Source organism: Myodes glareolus, chromosome 19 (genome assembly GCF_982192425.1).
Source record: "Myodes glareolus chromosome 19, mMyoGla1.1, whole genome shotgun sequence".
Lineage (NCBI taxonomy): Eukaryota > Metazoa > Chordata > Mammalia > Rodentia > Cricetidae > Myodes > Myodes glareolus.
Genome location: NC_142044.1, coordinates 54,153,387 through 54,169,430, shown reverse-complemented (window position 1 = coordinate 54,169,430; position 16,044 = coordinate 54,153,387). Strand labels below are relative to the sequence as shown.

At 38.8% G+C, this 16,044-nt stretch overlaps 1 protein-coding gene and 1 long non-coding RNA gene across 5 annotated transcripts in view; one reads left to right on the top strand and one right to left on the bottom strand.

Moving 5' to 3' along the window:
- Positions 1-16,044, bottom strand: part of Lrrk2 (leucine rich repeat kinase 2) — a 142,189-nt gene that overhangs the window by 111,539 nt on the left and 14,606 nt on the right. For all 3 annotated transcript variants that reach the window (XM_087899193.1, XM_087899194.1, XM_048444804.3), the window contains exons 6-11: positions 15,853-15,987; positions 9,942-10,073; positions 6,057-6,176; positions 4,951-5,093; positions 4,784-4,863; positions 3,179-3,285 (exon numbers count right to left, since the gene is read on the bottom strand). In XM_087899193.1, coding sequence (XP_087755319.1) covers positions 3,179-3,285; positions 4,784-4,863; positions 4,951-5,093; positions 6,057-6,176; positions 9,942-10,073; positions 15,853-15,987 — 717 coding nt within the window. The remainder of the gene's footprint in view (positions 1-3,178; positions 3,286-4,783; positions 4,864-4,950; positions 5,094-6,056; positions 6,177-9,941; positions 10,074-15,852; positions 15,988-16,044) is intronic.
- LOC125407320 (uncharacterized) overlaps positions 1-16,044 on the top strand; it is a 36,147-nt gene that overhangs the window by 8,402 nt on the left and 11,701 nt on the right. Inside the window, exon 3 of one of the 2 annotated variants that reach the window (XR_015735685.1) lies at positions 3,192-3,302. The exons of the other annotated variant lie outside the window; for it this stretch is intronic. This is a non-coding gene — a long non-coding RNA (uncharacterized LOC125407320). Of the gene's footprint in view, positions 1-3,191; positions 3,303-16,044 lie in introns of those variants that run through there. 2 annotated transcript variants of the gene reach the window in all.

Here is a 16,044-nt window from a genome sequence, read left to right as displayed (position 1 = left end):
TCATTAGTAGGATAGATGTCAGTGAGTAGACTATAGATACTCTAGAGATACAGGACATTCATCCATTGGTGATTGGAGCCCGGGGCAGACCTGGGGAGAAGGACCACACATATTTATGTATGGAGCCAATGGCCAGAACTCACTGGTGAAGGGACTAGGGGAATGGTCTAGTCTGGAATGCTCTAACTACTTTGTATATTTCCTACAGTAGACTGCAAATGTTTTTATTGATCCAATCATGCACACATTGGTAGATAGTGTTCACACAGATGACTTTTACAGAGTAACTCCTACATTTAGTGAACAGTACCGAGGCCTTGAGAGCTGGCTTTATAGTATGTATACAGAAAGCCTACATTGCAGGGAGACTGTCATGTAGTAACCCTATCTTGCAATGAACTCCTTCACTATACTCTAGCCCTTCAATGTATTGCCTTAATACATTTGAAGTATTTTGCATTAATTGTCTTGAAGCCTTCACAGAAATATCCATTCCAAAGCAAGATGATCGAGAATTTGAGAATAACCTGAACCACACAACAAGTTCAAGTCCAATCTGGACTAAACAGTGAGACTCTGTCTCAAAAGACCACATAAATAAATAAAACAGGACAAAATATAATTTAAAAAAAACACATTTAAAATTGAAACCAAAACCAGAGGTCAGACCTCCCAAGACATCTAGAGCATCATGCATTAAAATACGCAATGAGTTTTCATATCTCCTCCACAGTGCCTGTATCCCAACCAAGGAGAAACTTCTAGTCCAGTGGTCCTCAAACATCAGTGTGTCTCCGACTTCCCTGAAAGACTTGTTCAAACACAGATCACTGGGTACCAACTCCAGAACTGATGACTAGATTGGTCTGTGCGGAGCTCAGAGAGTTTTAGAGTTCTTGTGTCATACGTGAGTCCCCCTGAGCGTATTTTCAGAACGTACCCACAGCAAGGCAATGAGTTACTCAAAAGTCGCAAACATGACTGGGAGAAGGTGGGCATCATGAAGTCCCTTTTGAGTATACAGAACATTTTCATGTTTTCCCATTACTTGCAAAAGATTATTGGCCTTAATCTCCATCTCAGCAGAACATTATCTGCTTTCAAAGAAAAATCACAAAATGCCAACTCTTGCAGTAGTTTACTGACTGCCAATTCAACCTTTATTTCCTCTGATTCCTAATACCTTCTTTCCCAGTTTAATTTTTGGCTTAGCTACCTCACATACCACATTCTTTAGTTATGTTTCTTGTTTGCCTTCCCCAAGAGTTTGACTCTATGTGCCTAGAATTTTTATTTAACTGGCAAAGCACATGGGCCTAGACTGTCTGGTCTCTAGTATATAATATGAGCTTGGTACTTTGTAACTGAATTAACTGATTAATTAAATGAGGAAATTATCATGAAAGATATACCTATACCTTCAAATCTCCATGGTTCCAAGACCCCAGTTTTTCCTCTCTATTTCTTCCTACTTCTTTCTCTTTTTCTTTTCTTTTTCTCTGAGATTCAGTAGCCCAGGTTGGCCCTGAATACACAATCCTCCTGCCTCAGTTTCCCGAATCACCATTCTGTCTAATTCCTTCACCCTTCACAGTCACTATCCCAACAGACTTAGTGGTGGAGCTGAGGAAGGAGGCTGCTGGAGATCGTCCCCCTCCATTACACTAGAAAGCGCAGGGTGTGCACGGGCATTGAAGAACAGCTCATCCAGCAGGTGGCCTGGAGCAAAGGAGTGGGGCGGTGTATTAAAGGCAGGAACTGATTTCCAACAGGCATCAAGCTGACTCTCAAAGTCACTGCCCCTCAGAAGCCATAACCAAAGCAATACCAAGTCACAAAATCTTGATGACTGAATGTGACCTAACCAAGTTTCCTAACAGTTATGAATGGCAGCGCCATCACACTGTGCTGCTTGGCGACAAGCTTCATCGCCTCTGGGGACACCAAGAACAACAGCTGCATTGCAAGCCCTGTCCAGACCTCCTGCGATGACTCAGTCCTGGGAGAGGCCCTGTCATCACTCAGGGCCTGTCTACCCCAAGCTTTTATGTAACTAACGTGCCAGATTCATTGTTGACTAATTAATTTTGTTCTTTAACAATTTCACACATAAATGTAATACATTTGATTACACTCTCATTTTATTAAAATGCCACCAGAGATATAGGAGAGAATGGAGGAAATATAAAGGAGAAATTTTCCCTCCTGGTTTGACATAAAGGATAACACAGAGCGGTATGCAGGAGGCATTGTGTCTGTAGTTTTCCCTTGCCTGGCTTGGTTACTAAACTATGGTGCGCATACTACTGTGTCTCAGATAAATCTTTCCGTTTTTTTCCTGTTTCACTGCCTAAAAATGTCCTGTAAGAGCTGCCAAGACCCACAGCCCGATGACAAAGGAGTTTTCCTGGCAAACGTTCCTGTTTATGGGGTCAGGAATCGGAAGCAGTTTGAGCCAGGACTTTAAAACTGAAGAATCCATCCAAGGTATATGAGCAACTTCCTCTCTCTAAGTACACAAAACTACAATCCAAAAATTGCACATGAAAGACCATTTGCAAGAAAAAAATTGTAACTATAAACATTTTTTTCTGGATAACTTTTACTAGTTTTTGAAATGGTGATTATCTCATCAGTCTCACCTTTATACATATAAAATATATGTGGAAAATGTATTTATATAAAAAAATAATATGAATAGATATCTACTAGAAAATGGGCAATCACTTTTAGAAGAAAAAAGGCCCTATACGGTTTCCAAAAATTCTCACAGTAAGCCAAAAGTAAATCAACAGAAACTGGCTCCTTAAATAAGTGTGTGTGTGTATCATATATTACACATAAATCTTTGAAAGTTATACAACTATTAAAATGGCAATGATAACATTAATAAACACATTTATTACTATAAGGATTAAAATATAAAATGTATTAAAAATGAATATATGTTCCAATTTCTACAAATATATAGCATGAGTGCATTTGTTCTAAAGTTCTAAAGAATATATCTAAAAGCATTATTTTCTATCCTTTAGCAACATACACACATCTGTATACACTCCTCTATAAACATGCCTACATCTCTCTACATTTGACTTTTTCAGAGCTTATAGCTTTTATAAGGGAAGAGCAGCACAAAGTCATTTCTCTGTATTAAAGTCCGTAGTTTCTGCCTTACCATTTTGTTCCAGGAGTGTGGACAGTGCATGCGCAGCGGCTTGGAAGACATCTTTGGAGGAAGAATGCATCAGCATGGACAGCATCACTTCCCTGTGTGCCGGGAACCTTTCAAAAAGCCAACCACATCTCAGTTTGCAGTCTCCAGCTCCCATGCTCACCCTGCCTATGAACTCTGACAAGGCAGGCCCGGAAGCTGAGTGGACACCACCCCACTCACAATAAAAACACAAGCTGAAAAACTCTCTAAGTAAAGGTTGGATTCAAGCATAGCAAACACTAACTTTCTGTTTATTCAAAAGCCTGTAAGTCATACAAGGGACACATGGCTTTCTAGACATAGAATGAGGGGTAGACAGCTACTCAGTTGTTGTGCAATCACACAGGGTGGACATATAAACAGGGAGAGGTTACATCCCAGGAGGAATAGACCAGACAGCACAGGATTTCCTCCTGCATCTCAGAGCAGGGCCAAAAGTAAACTATATGCACTGCTCCCTTCTGGAGTTTTCCATTTTATGTTCCGGACTAATTCTGACTGCGAATGAATGAAAATGCACAATAAGCAATTGTGGCTTAGGATGTCGCAGTAGACCGTGACAACCAAGCCATGCCTCGTGCAAGCCTCATAGATGTTGTACATTGCCTAATATTGTAGGTGCATGAAATATAAGGGAAAGGATTAGAGAACACAGTGAGCACTGCCAGTCACAAGACAGGCTGAGGGGAAGAGATGGGTCATCAGAGGAACCATAAACTAGCTGAAAATAATCTTTAAAAAATGAGGTGCTAGGAAGAAAAATATAAAATGAGGAAATGAGGATAATGGAAAGAGAGGGGGAAATAAATATAGTAAAGAAACAGAGCAGGTTCAAAGAACAGAGGAAATAAATGCATTTTCTTTTCCTAATATATGTACTGGGAAGATCTCCAGAGTGCTGAGGATGACGTGTGCTGTGGATTAAGATGTATAAATTGCAGCCTGAATCAATCTGACCAGAATGTTCCTGAAAAGGTTGCTCACGTGGGATCATTCATATCCTGATGTATCGGTTTTCTTCTCCGGATGTTTAAGTAACATCTGCTTCATTAATTCACTGTTTTCCAGCAGTGAGCCATTATGCAAAGAGGCCTCTCAGTAGACAGGTCCACATTGCTGTGTCCGGTGGGACCTGCTGGAGGCTGCTTCTAACTCAGCCAACCTGCTGGCAGGTGGCTGAGAACCCTAGTGGCTCTGTGAGTGTGCTCAGCTGGCATGAATGAACATGTGTTTGTACCTGATCAGTCAGAAAACTGAGGGGTTCATTCTCCAAGAGTCACAAACTGTGGAATGACTCATGATCCCAAATCCCTGAGTAGAAATTAAAACACTCTTGCACCTCAGTAGAGATTTAAATGCTGTACACCTCACCAGGCATAGATGGTTCCAGCGTGGGCTGCGCTGTAAGACCCTCTCTTATGAAGAAACTAGACAAGATCATATCCCCACCACTAACATGTAGCAATGCTTATGCCTAAATACCAACATAAAAAACTATCAACAACAGTATCTATGCACTGGCCGAAACAGAACCCAGGTTTTCCATAGTCAAGTGAAAGCACTGACTGGCCATCTTCGTCTCCGATCTTCTCGTGCAAACTGTTCTGGTACATAAGGAGATTATTTAGTGCCCAGCATGCAGCCTCCTAGGTTAGGAAAGAAGAAAAGCTGTATCAGAACAGAAATGATTGGAAAGCCTTTTTTGAAATTAGGGCAGTGACTCCATGTCTGACCTGCACGTGCTTGTTCTTTCGATGGTGCGTCAGGGCTTTGTAGCAGGGTTCCAACCAGAGCAGCTTCTCGGGGTCCTCCTCATCGCTGCTCTCCTGAGGCTCACTTTTTTCCTCCAAGTCTTGGTTTAAGAAAATGGTCTCAGCTTTAAAAAAAAAAAGTTAAGTGTATATGTGTTTTACATGTATATTTTTAAAGATTTATTTATTTATTTATTTATTAGTATACAACATTCTGCCTCCATGTATGCCCACATTCCAGAAGAGGGCACCAGATCTCATTACAGATGGTTGTGAGCCACCATGTGGGTGCTGGGAATTGAACCCAGCACTTCTGGAAGATCAGTCAGTGATCTTAACCACCAAGCCATCTCTCCAGCCCTTACATATATATTTACCAACAGCTTGACTGGCCAAGCCTACATGCAGTATTTGAATGTTCTTTCCCAACTGCCCTGGCTAATTGTTGTCGGGGTTTTCTGTCCTGCCCAGTTCCTGCAATCGTTAAGTCCCAAAGAAGTCCTACAGAGGTCTACATTAACTATAAACTGATTGGCCCATTAGCTTAGGCTTCTTATTAACTCTTATAACTTATATTAACCCATTATTCTTATCTGTGTTAGCCACATGGCTCAGTACCTTTTTCAGCAAGGCAGTCACATCTTGCTTCTTCTGTGGATGGATCAGGGCTACAGAGGAATGGGCTTCCTCCTTTCCATAATTCTCCTGTTCTCATTGCCTCTACTTCTTGTCTGGTTGTTCTGCCTATACGTCCTGCCTTGCTACTGGGCAATCAACGTTTATTTAAAATATCATTGACAGAATACAGACCATTCTCCCATACCAGCTAATCATGAAGCAATTTCTAATATTTTAAACATGTCATAACTCTGTTCTTTCATAATGAGAGAGAGTGGGTACCACCACCCTACCAAACTAGAGTAGGATCAGCTACAATGATCATCTGATTTTTTGTTATCCCATATGAATTTGAAAACCCAGGCTTGTTGGTGCCATGAAAGTTTCCTCATCTGGGAGAAATGAAGCTCTGATTTAATTCTCAGCACTTAAAGAAAGAAAAGGAAGTCTTCATTAGTCACGTGACTTACTGAGGAGCGCTAAACAGCTGAGGGCAGAGATCTGCAAGGCCGCATTCTCTGGATACTGCCGGACAGCTCTCACCACAAAGACATGTACTTCGTTCAAAACCAAGATGTTGAAGAAATTACCTAAGGTTAAGTGAGACATTACGTAAACTCTCAGCCATACACCTTAAAATGCATTTCCATACACAGCAGTGGCTAAACCAATAAATCAATCTAATGGCATAGCCCAATATATTAAATCAGCAATCTATGACATAGTTAAATCAAAGTGACTTTTTGACACTTTGATTCCCACTGTTGTCTGCCCTATTAGATGACACTAGGTGGGTAGGACCAAAGAGGTGTCTGTTTAAATCAGCTGTGGTGCCTCAAATCATAACACAGAGACAAGTGGGCATCTCTTACCTGTGGCACTATAGTGTTCTGAGTTATCACAGTGTTCTCATGGTCGACCAGCTTGTGCCCTTCTTGAAATGTTAATTTGCAACCACCTCCCTATACAAAGGCACAGGCCAGCACGTGACCGCTGTGCTTCACCGGAGATACTTTGTTGTTTTATTATCATTTTAATATTTAATTTAAGGTAAATTTTTTAAATAGATTTTCAACTGAGACGAAAGCCAAAAAAACTGTAGACACCTCTGGATTACTATTTTCTGTTTTGATGTAATACAGTGCTTCAATCAAGACAAGTGTTCATCCTATCTCCTCCCATTAATGAGTTCCTTGCAGGGGAAGCCTACTCTCATTTGTTCTAGTTTCTTGATGCCCACAGTACATTATCCCTGTCCAACTTATTACCCTGAACAACAGCACAGCACAGTTCTTCCTCCCCTCTAACCAGAGCTCAGTACCCACTGATTGGCACCTCCACTACCTCCTGCTCTCACCAGCCTCTGATCACCACAGAGTGATACACACAGCTACGTTCAAAGCCTGTTTCCCCTTCATTGGCTGCATGATCCAGGATGAGACACACACTGCTGAGTCAGAGACCCTCATGGAAATGGGGGGGGGGGGGTGACAACAATGTTCCAACAATGAGGACCAAGCCATGGGCCAAAAGTTTATATGGACAAATATATATGTCTATGAAATGACTTTGGGACCTATGGAAGTAGGTGTGAACATGATTACATAGTCACATCTGACAGTCTGAACATAGAATTTTAAATAATTGGTCATAAAGGAAGGAAAACCAACTAATTGTTGCGTACAAGACTATAACTCAAATTTTAGAAACTCATTTTTAATTGAATCTACCAAAGAACTCTCCTAAACATTAAACCAATTTCTCAGTTACACAGGGGACATACTGGTGATTGTGGACAATGAAAAGCATAACTCTGTAGATTGAAATCATATGAAAATAAGGTTTGTTTGTTTTTTTAAGGCTGAGTGATCCTTCTCAAAATTAGGATGACAGAAAGTTAAATCTCTGTCATGGTAGCCTAAATTTGCATATATGTTGCTGATGATCGTTGAGGAGAAACACCACCAGAGTCAGTCTCCAACAGTAAATATGTTATTTTATCTGCCCATTATTTACTTTGATCTTTAGTCCATTATTCTGTTGATAAAAATATTGAGAAAAAAATCCCTAGGGTGTACATCTTAGACACGTTGTGACGTCATCAGAGAGGCACAAGATCTGTGAGGTGAGAGCGGGTGAGCCTGCAAGTCCAGCCTAGAGGGAAAGCTTGTCTTCAATGCTCTCTCCCTGACAAAGGTCTGAACCTTCACAGCATAAAGCATTCCCTGTCACTCCTGCGCTCTGACCCTGACAAATGTCACCAGAGAGGCATTTGCATTGGAAGGCTTTGGAATGCTCGGCTCTTGAGCTCCACAGAGGAGAAACTCATGGCAACACCAGCAAGTGAGCCTCAGTGACTGTCGTTCTATAAGCATGGAAGCCGAGACATCCATGGACCTCACATTTAGAGATGCCAGAAGTGCAATACAAAATAACTGCATCAATGATTAAATAAATAAACCAATATTTTTAATAAGTAAAAGGGAGAACAATACAAGAAAAACAAACCAGAAAAACAATCAAAGTTATCTTGCAGGTTCAAAATTAAGAAATTTATCAGAAATATATTTTTAAAATTAAATAAATCACCAAATTAAATTTCCCCTGGAAATAATGGTTTATTATTTCAAAATCTATAGATTTAATTCCATAATACCGGAAGAAAAATCTCTACATGTATCGTTTGGTATTTAATAAAATTCAGTGCTCATTTCTGATTTTTTTTAAAGTGACAGATGTAAAAATAGAAGTAAGCAAGAAGCAGAGAAAATTCTTTAAACTTGATAAAAATGTCATAGAACAAGTTAGATTTTGACCTATAAAAATTGTAACACTCATTATTCTGGATGAGAGAATATTTGAAGTTTTTATCTCTAAGATCAGGAAGAGGACAAGTATAGTGTCAAACAGTGCCTCCATTCAGGGTTGTGCCAGGGATTCTGGGTCATGTAAGAAGGCAGAGAAGAACCCAACATAATGAGTGGGATGGATGGGCACAGAGCACCACTGTTCACAAACCATTCACTTACGTAATATACTTATATGCCTCAAAAATTGTCAGGAATTTAAAAAAAAAGACAGATAAAATCATGTTTGTTTTCTCATGTAGGCACAGTTCGCAGACATAGTTTCAAAACAGATGCCAATTATGATTATAACAAAATATGAGAACCTATAAATAAGCAATGAAGATATGTTAAACGTGCATAGACTTGACACATCAGTTCTTCATAACACGATTCATATATGTTGTCATTTCTGTACAAATTTTGCTATAGCTTTAAACTGGAGTAATTAATTCTCAAGTTTGTATAGAATAGTAATGAGCCAATAAAAAGCCCAGACATAGGACATAAGGAGAGGAATTTGTGGGCATCTAACTTTCTAGTGTTTCAGATATCAGATCTTAGAGACCATCACAGAGTTCTGATCCAGAGAAGTTAAACTAACCAATGCAACAGAAAATCATAGGCAATCTCTTATCCTCATCATACGGTCTAAGATAATGCCACAGGCTGGCTTCTAGGACAGAATCACATTAAACATAGGTGCACAGCTTCTCTAGGGTGCACTGATTTGATTCTATGGAGTATATATCAGCAGTAAGCCTGTTACATGGAAGATATACATGTAAAATACAATATATATTATATAATATACAAATATATAGTTTTGCATGTATGATGTCTATATATTTTATATATTATAATATATGAGCCAAATATTTATATATTGTAATATATAAACTATATTTATATATAATATGTATAGATATATAATATATGTAAACCACACAACCATACTTATATATGCATAACTATATTTATATTATATTTCACATATATATCTTACATGTGACAGGCTGTGCATCTTTGGATATATACTCCACAGATTAAAATCTAGAGACCCTGTGCACCTATATTTAATTTTATATATATGCACACACACACACACACACACACACACACACACATACATATAAAACTTTTGAGGACAAGAAACATTTTCTAGCCCTGCTAATACAGTAATTCTTAAGTTGAGTGATAACATCATTTTTGGCTTTCTGCTTCATATTTTCAACATAATTTATACTTACTCTTTTATAGTAGCAACCATATTTTCAATACAGCCCCACAAAGATCCTTCCTAGAGATCACTTCAGAAATGAAAATGCAGACTTCTCATTAATACCAGCTGTCTTCTTTTTGTGTTCCTTTTATAACTATTTTGCTACTTTGCAATATTTCTACCCAGTGCTTATCAAGATGCTACTTATTCATTAGCATAGAATGCATGGCAGCTGCATGCATATACACTATATAGGTTCTGATAAGAAAAGAAGAATTAAAACTCACCTAATGTTAGCCTATGGAGCAAGGAACAGCTCACTTCTTGAATTTTCTCATTGGCAGGGAATGCTTTCATGGCTTCTACCACAATATTGTAACACCTGACATTCCCACTCATGAGGACTTCAACATTGCTGCCTGAATTAAAAAAGAATCACAATCACCAAAACAGAGTATGTTTTTCTTTCAAATATGCATATAAATGAGGATTGCATAGATAGTGTAGTAGGTAAAGATCCAGATGCAACCAGCATGTTCCTTCATATAGCTATAAAGATTCTATGTTGTTAGTTGCTAACAAAACAAGATGCAGAATTTAGCTTTGGCACAAGTATAAATTATTCTTATTTCATTCCTTGTTTTAAAATTTTAAGGTATCTGTAGGATTAATATTTTATAAACTATCCTGCCATTCTTCCAAAAGCAATCTACAGATTCAATGTAATCCCCATCTAATTCCAAAATTCAAAGAATGCTTTTCAACTTTATTGGAAATATACAAAACCAGCAAAACAGCTAACAATCTTTAATAATAAAAGAACTGCTGGCTGTATCACCATCCCAGAGTGCAAGTTTATTGCAGAGCTATACTAATAAAAATATCATGGTATTAGCATTGCATAGAAACTGACACATTAATCAATGGAATTGAATTGAAGACATAGATATAAATCTAAACACATAGAGATACGTGATTTTTGATGAAGTCAAAAACACACACTGGAAAAAATACAGCATTTTCAATAAATAGTGCAGATAAAACTGGACAGCTGCATATAAAAGAATAAAAACAGATCCCTGTGGATTACCCTACACAAAACTCAATACCAAATGGATCAAGGATTTCGATGTAAGACCAGATACCTTGAATCTGATAGAAGAGAAAGGAGAAATAGTCCTGAGCTCATTGGTACAGGGAATGACTTTTTGAACAGAATTATCAAAAAAGCTCAGAACGATTAATAAATAGGACCTCGTGAGTTGAAAATCTGTATGGAAAATAACACTATCATCTGGACAAAGTGGCAGGGTACAGAATGAGAAAAGATCTTTACTGATAATATATTCAACAGAGGGCTAACATCTAAATTATATGAAGATCTAAGAAAAGTCACATATATCAAAGAAGCACGACAATTTAAAAATGGGGGTACAAAGCTATGCAAAGAGCTCTCAAATAATGAAACACAAATGGTCAAGAAACACTTAAAGAAATGTTAAACATCCTTGGTTATCATAGAAATGCAAAGTAAGACTACTTTGGGATTCAATCTTACCCAAGTCAGAATGACTAAGATCATTAAAAACAAGTGATACCACAAATTGGCAACATATAGGTAGGGGGAAGTCATTGCTGAAGGGAGTGTAAACTCATATAGCCACTGTGGAAAACATTGTAGCAGCTCTTTAAAGAGTTAAAAATGAATCTACCACAAAATGCAGCTATATTACTCTTAGGTATATACCTAAAAAGCTTTATATCCTACTAGAGAAATACCTGCTCATCCATGTTCATTGCTGCTGTATTTTTAATAGCCAGAAACTGTAAATACCCTAAATGTTCATCAACTAATAAATGATTAATGAAAACGCGGTATGCTTACACAATATTATTCAGTTGTTTAGAAATTGAAAGTAAGAAATTTTCAGGCAAATGAAATGTCCTCCAGTGCCAGGAATGGGTTACTTGTAGTAACCAAATCAATCATTTACCAAAGGGTCTCATGGAATTACCCCAGACATCATAGGCTGTTGTCAACACTATTATTGGTTGCTCTCTACAACCTGATGGTAAGGCCCTATTGCTGAAGACAGCATTTACTTCTGTCATCAAACTTGGAGAAGTTGAGCAAGTTCCTAACTAAAAGTTTTGTCTCTACTGACTGCCATTCATGGTACAAGAAGGCATTCTGCATGCTACCAGAGGAGAAAGATAACCATCAAAATCACTCAGTTACAAATTCTGCAATATATAATGACCTATCTGCATTATATACTTGGGTAGTAGTGGCACAAATGCTACGAGAATAACCAATCACTTTTTAAAAATTAGATTTAAAGCCCACTCCTTGAGATGGAGCCCATACCTGACACTGCTAAAGATGCCGAGAATCTGAGTTCAGATAGCTCATGGACTTTAGGGCAAACCTAATACTATTCTTCTACTAAAGAACGTAACAACAAAATGGTTCCTAATGACATACTACTATACCCACAGATCAATGCTTCATTCAACACTTATCAGAGTAGCTTCTTGTTGTAGTAGTAGAATGCAACTGACATGGAGACCAATCAGTAAACAATGCACAGAGAATGACTTTGAAGAACTCAGTCTGTCCTAGTTGTGAATACCATTGCTATGATTAAACATCATGACCAAAGCAAGTTGGAGAGAAAAGGATGTATTTGGCTTACACCTCCATACCATAGTTCATCAATGAAGAAAGTCAGGACAGGAACTCATGAAGGGATGGAACCTGGAGGGAGGGCTGATGCAGAGGCCATTGAGGGGTGCTGCTTAGTGGCTTGCTCATTGTGGCTTACTCAGTCTGCTTTCTTATAGAGCCCAAGACCACCAGTCCATGGATGGCACCAATCAAAATAAGCTTGGCCCTCCTCCATCAGTCACTAATTAAGAAAATGCTCTATAACCGATTTTATAGTGTATGCAGTCATTTTCTCAACTGAGTTCTCTCCTTCCAGATGTGTTTAAATGTATCCAATTGACATAAATCTAGCCAACGTGCAGTCCTAAATGGGATTTCTTCATCAAACCCCTCCCCTCCGGGCCAAGGGAGCTAAATGGAAGAAGAAGGAGAAAGATGATAAGAGCCAGAGGTGAAGGAGGACTATAAGTGAATAGGGTCTTCCAGACACAACAAGACAAATGAACTCACAGAGACTGTTGTGATGTGCACAAGACCCGCTTATGTGCAAATCAGATGGGGTCCCAATACTGAGAAGCAGGAATGGACACAGGCTCACTCTCTAACCAAGAAGTTATTTGTAGTGTGTACCCACTGACAAACAGAAGTCGGTTTTCTCCAATAGTCAGTCGCTGGGTATATGTCACTTGAGGACAGGCCTCATGCCCAGTAATATTTGGCCAACACAAAACGAACTCTATGCTTGTGAACATTTTGTTTTATTTTGGCATTTTTGGATTTTTGGTCTTTTGCTTATTTGTTTTGATTTTTACTTTTATTGGGATGTTTTGAAAGAGAAAAAGAGAAGTGATATAAAGTTGAATGGGTAGGGAGGTATGAAGGTTCTGGTAGGAGTTGTGAGGGGGAAACATGATCAAAATATATTGTATGTAAAACGTTTTATTCATACAATTTAAGACAAAGAAGGAAAAAACTGAGTGTTTTGTACAAGTCTAAAACCAGCCAAAGATATTTCAAATAAATGAGCTCAGCTGTCTGTGTCCTGCTGAGGACATTGATTACGGTTTCTGCAAAGTCTTTTCCTCACTCAAGGAAAAAGCTAGTGATTATGTCAAACACTAGAACTGTGAAAATAAACTTGGATCTATTTCCTTCATCCTAGAAGAACAGGAGACGAAGGGGCAGAGATCTTGAACTTCCTGGAGATGACAGACAGCAGGAGGACAGATATATTCAAAGACAAAACACAGGGGCAAGGGGCTGACACGAGTCAGGCAGCAAGGAAAGGAACAGGTGGAGGAAGTCTGCTGTGAACCTGCGGGGGAAACACTTCTGTTTCTGAATGTAATCTTGACCATTCACCAAACAGAAAAATGCCTGTCTGTAAAAGATTTTTTCCTAGCATAGCTAAAACTATTTGTTTAAAAAATACATTGTAATGTTTAAACGGAATTGTAAAACACCAATATATTTTTTAAGCGTGTAAGAAGGAAAGGAGGGGGCCTGATAAAAGCCTTTGCGGCAGAACTGCTGTTAAAGCCTCTCGATTCTGCACTGTTAGCTGCTGCTGACTTTGACCTTTGTGTTATGAATTGACACATTTTAACTGGTTTATGTCATAAGTGGGTGGAAGACAATGGATTCCAAAAGCAATCAGCCCAAAAGAAGTGAATAATGAACAGATCTCAGGAAAAGTACAAGGCAGAAAATAGCCGACTCGCTGACAGCGATGACTCAGAGAAATGTAAGATGCGACACTCTGCTTTGGGATTAGTATTCAGCCCCATCCTCTGTTGAGTGATTTCCCGTAGATAAGAAAATGCTGCATTTTTATGAACATATTAAAGAGCATTTTCCCAAGAGCATTCCTTTTTGACCCTGCTGCAATGAAGTCTCATGCTGTTGTATCTGAAACCAAACTTCTACATCATATGTGTATTGTATGTATATTATATGTGTATTATATGTAGCATAATATTGTATATATTATCTGTATGCATAGAAAATTCATATTGTACTACAGTTTTAACAGTTTTGCACTACATATTACATACCAAGTATTAGTTTATATTCTTCATGCTAAATTACTAATTTAATACAAGAGAACTTTAAATTTGTGAGGATGAAAATACTACAATTAAATGCATGTTTATAGCTGGCTCAAAGCACATAGAGAAATATGAAGGGCTAGTGAGCAATTATGAAACACAGTCTGCAGCCTATTGCAGCTGATTGGCAATCACCAGTAGTGTGTACAGTAAATTATTTCTCCTGATTTTTACTTACTTTGATGATGTAGCTAAATTTCAAGGCATCAATAAATTCTAAGCAAAACTCAAAAAGAGTTCAACCCCTATTGCCTGGCTTTTTTTGCCTCTCACAACCTCATACCCTGTCTGCGCCGTCACCCACTTACCCTGCCTCCATCAGAACAGTTTCTGCCGGTACTTGGAGATGTATGCATGCCTCTGTATGCAGACACACACAAACGAGCACACACACACATGCATATGCACATTTACCCACAGATACATGTACACACAGGACACACTCATACTCATGTGTCCATGAATGTACCCACTCACACACATGCATTCACATTTACACAGGGCTGCACACACATATACACTCACAACCTGCACACATTTATGTGCGCACTCACCCATGCTAGTGCACAAACACATGTATACACACATACACATGTTCACAAAGTACAGACTGACATACATCCATGCACACATACATGTACCCAATCACGTCCATACATGCACACATTCATACACACACACACACACACACACGTACTTGCTTGTAAAACCAGAGTTTCCTGAGTGATTTTCCACTCTCCTGCTCCATATCTGTTTTGTTTCATTTTTCTGGCACTAAGTATTCACCCTAAAGCCTCACACAAGGCAAGCACTCGGCCAATAAGCTTCATCTTCAGTACTTCTTTTATTTTACTTTATTTTGTTTGAGACACGGTCCCCTTAAGTTGTCCAGGCCTGCCTTGAATGCAGCCTCCTGAGTGTAGCTAGTATCTCACACTTGAGCAATGGGCCCAGCTGCCCCCACATATTATGTTCCTAGTGTCCAGCTCCTAAAAGTTTTCCTGTATTAGTTTTACTGCACACAACCTTACATGCTAAGTTCTCAGCATTTAAGACTTCCAAGAGGTTGGCCTTGTTCTATTGATTCTCGCAACCATAGGAATTGTGCCTTATGATGCCTGGCCTGACCTGAGATCATATCTGTGGTTCCTACTCTATGGGAACTAAGAAAAGGCCAGGCACATATTTAAACTTTTCACTACTGTTTCCAGGCACGAAGCCTAGAACTGGATGCAGCAGAGTCTGAATAAGTATGAGTTAATTCAATGAATCAATGAATGAAGAAGTTTATCATCCACAGGACTTCACAAACACACACATGCGCGCGCGCGCACACACACACACACATACACACACACTCCAAAAAAGACACATTGCATCGCTCCACATGCAAATCAGAAAGCATGCAGAGAGGGTACTCACAAGGAACTGCCAGGGAATGCAGGCAGCAGAGCACATGAAACACAATTTCCTTGTCCCCTTTGAAGCTGCTAAGGGTGCTCAGCAGTGTCATATAATCTTTGTTCTCAACAAACTCAATCAGCTGTTCCTCAGAGACTAAATCAGGAAGGAAAAAAAATCATGAATATGCTTTAAGGTGACATAAAATTTTAA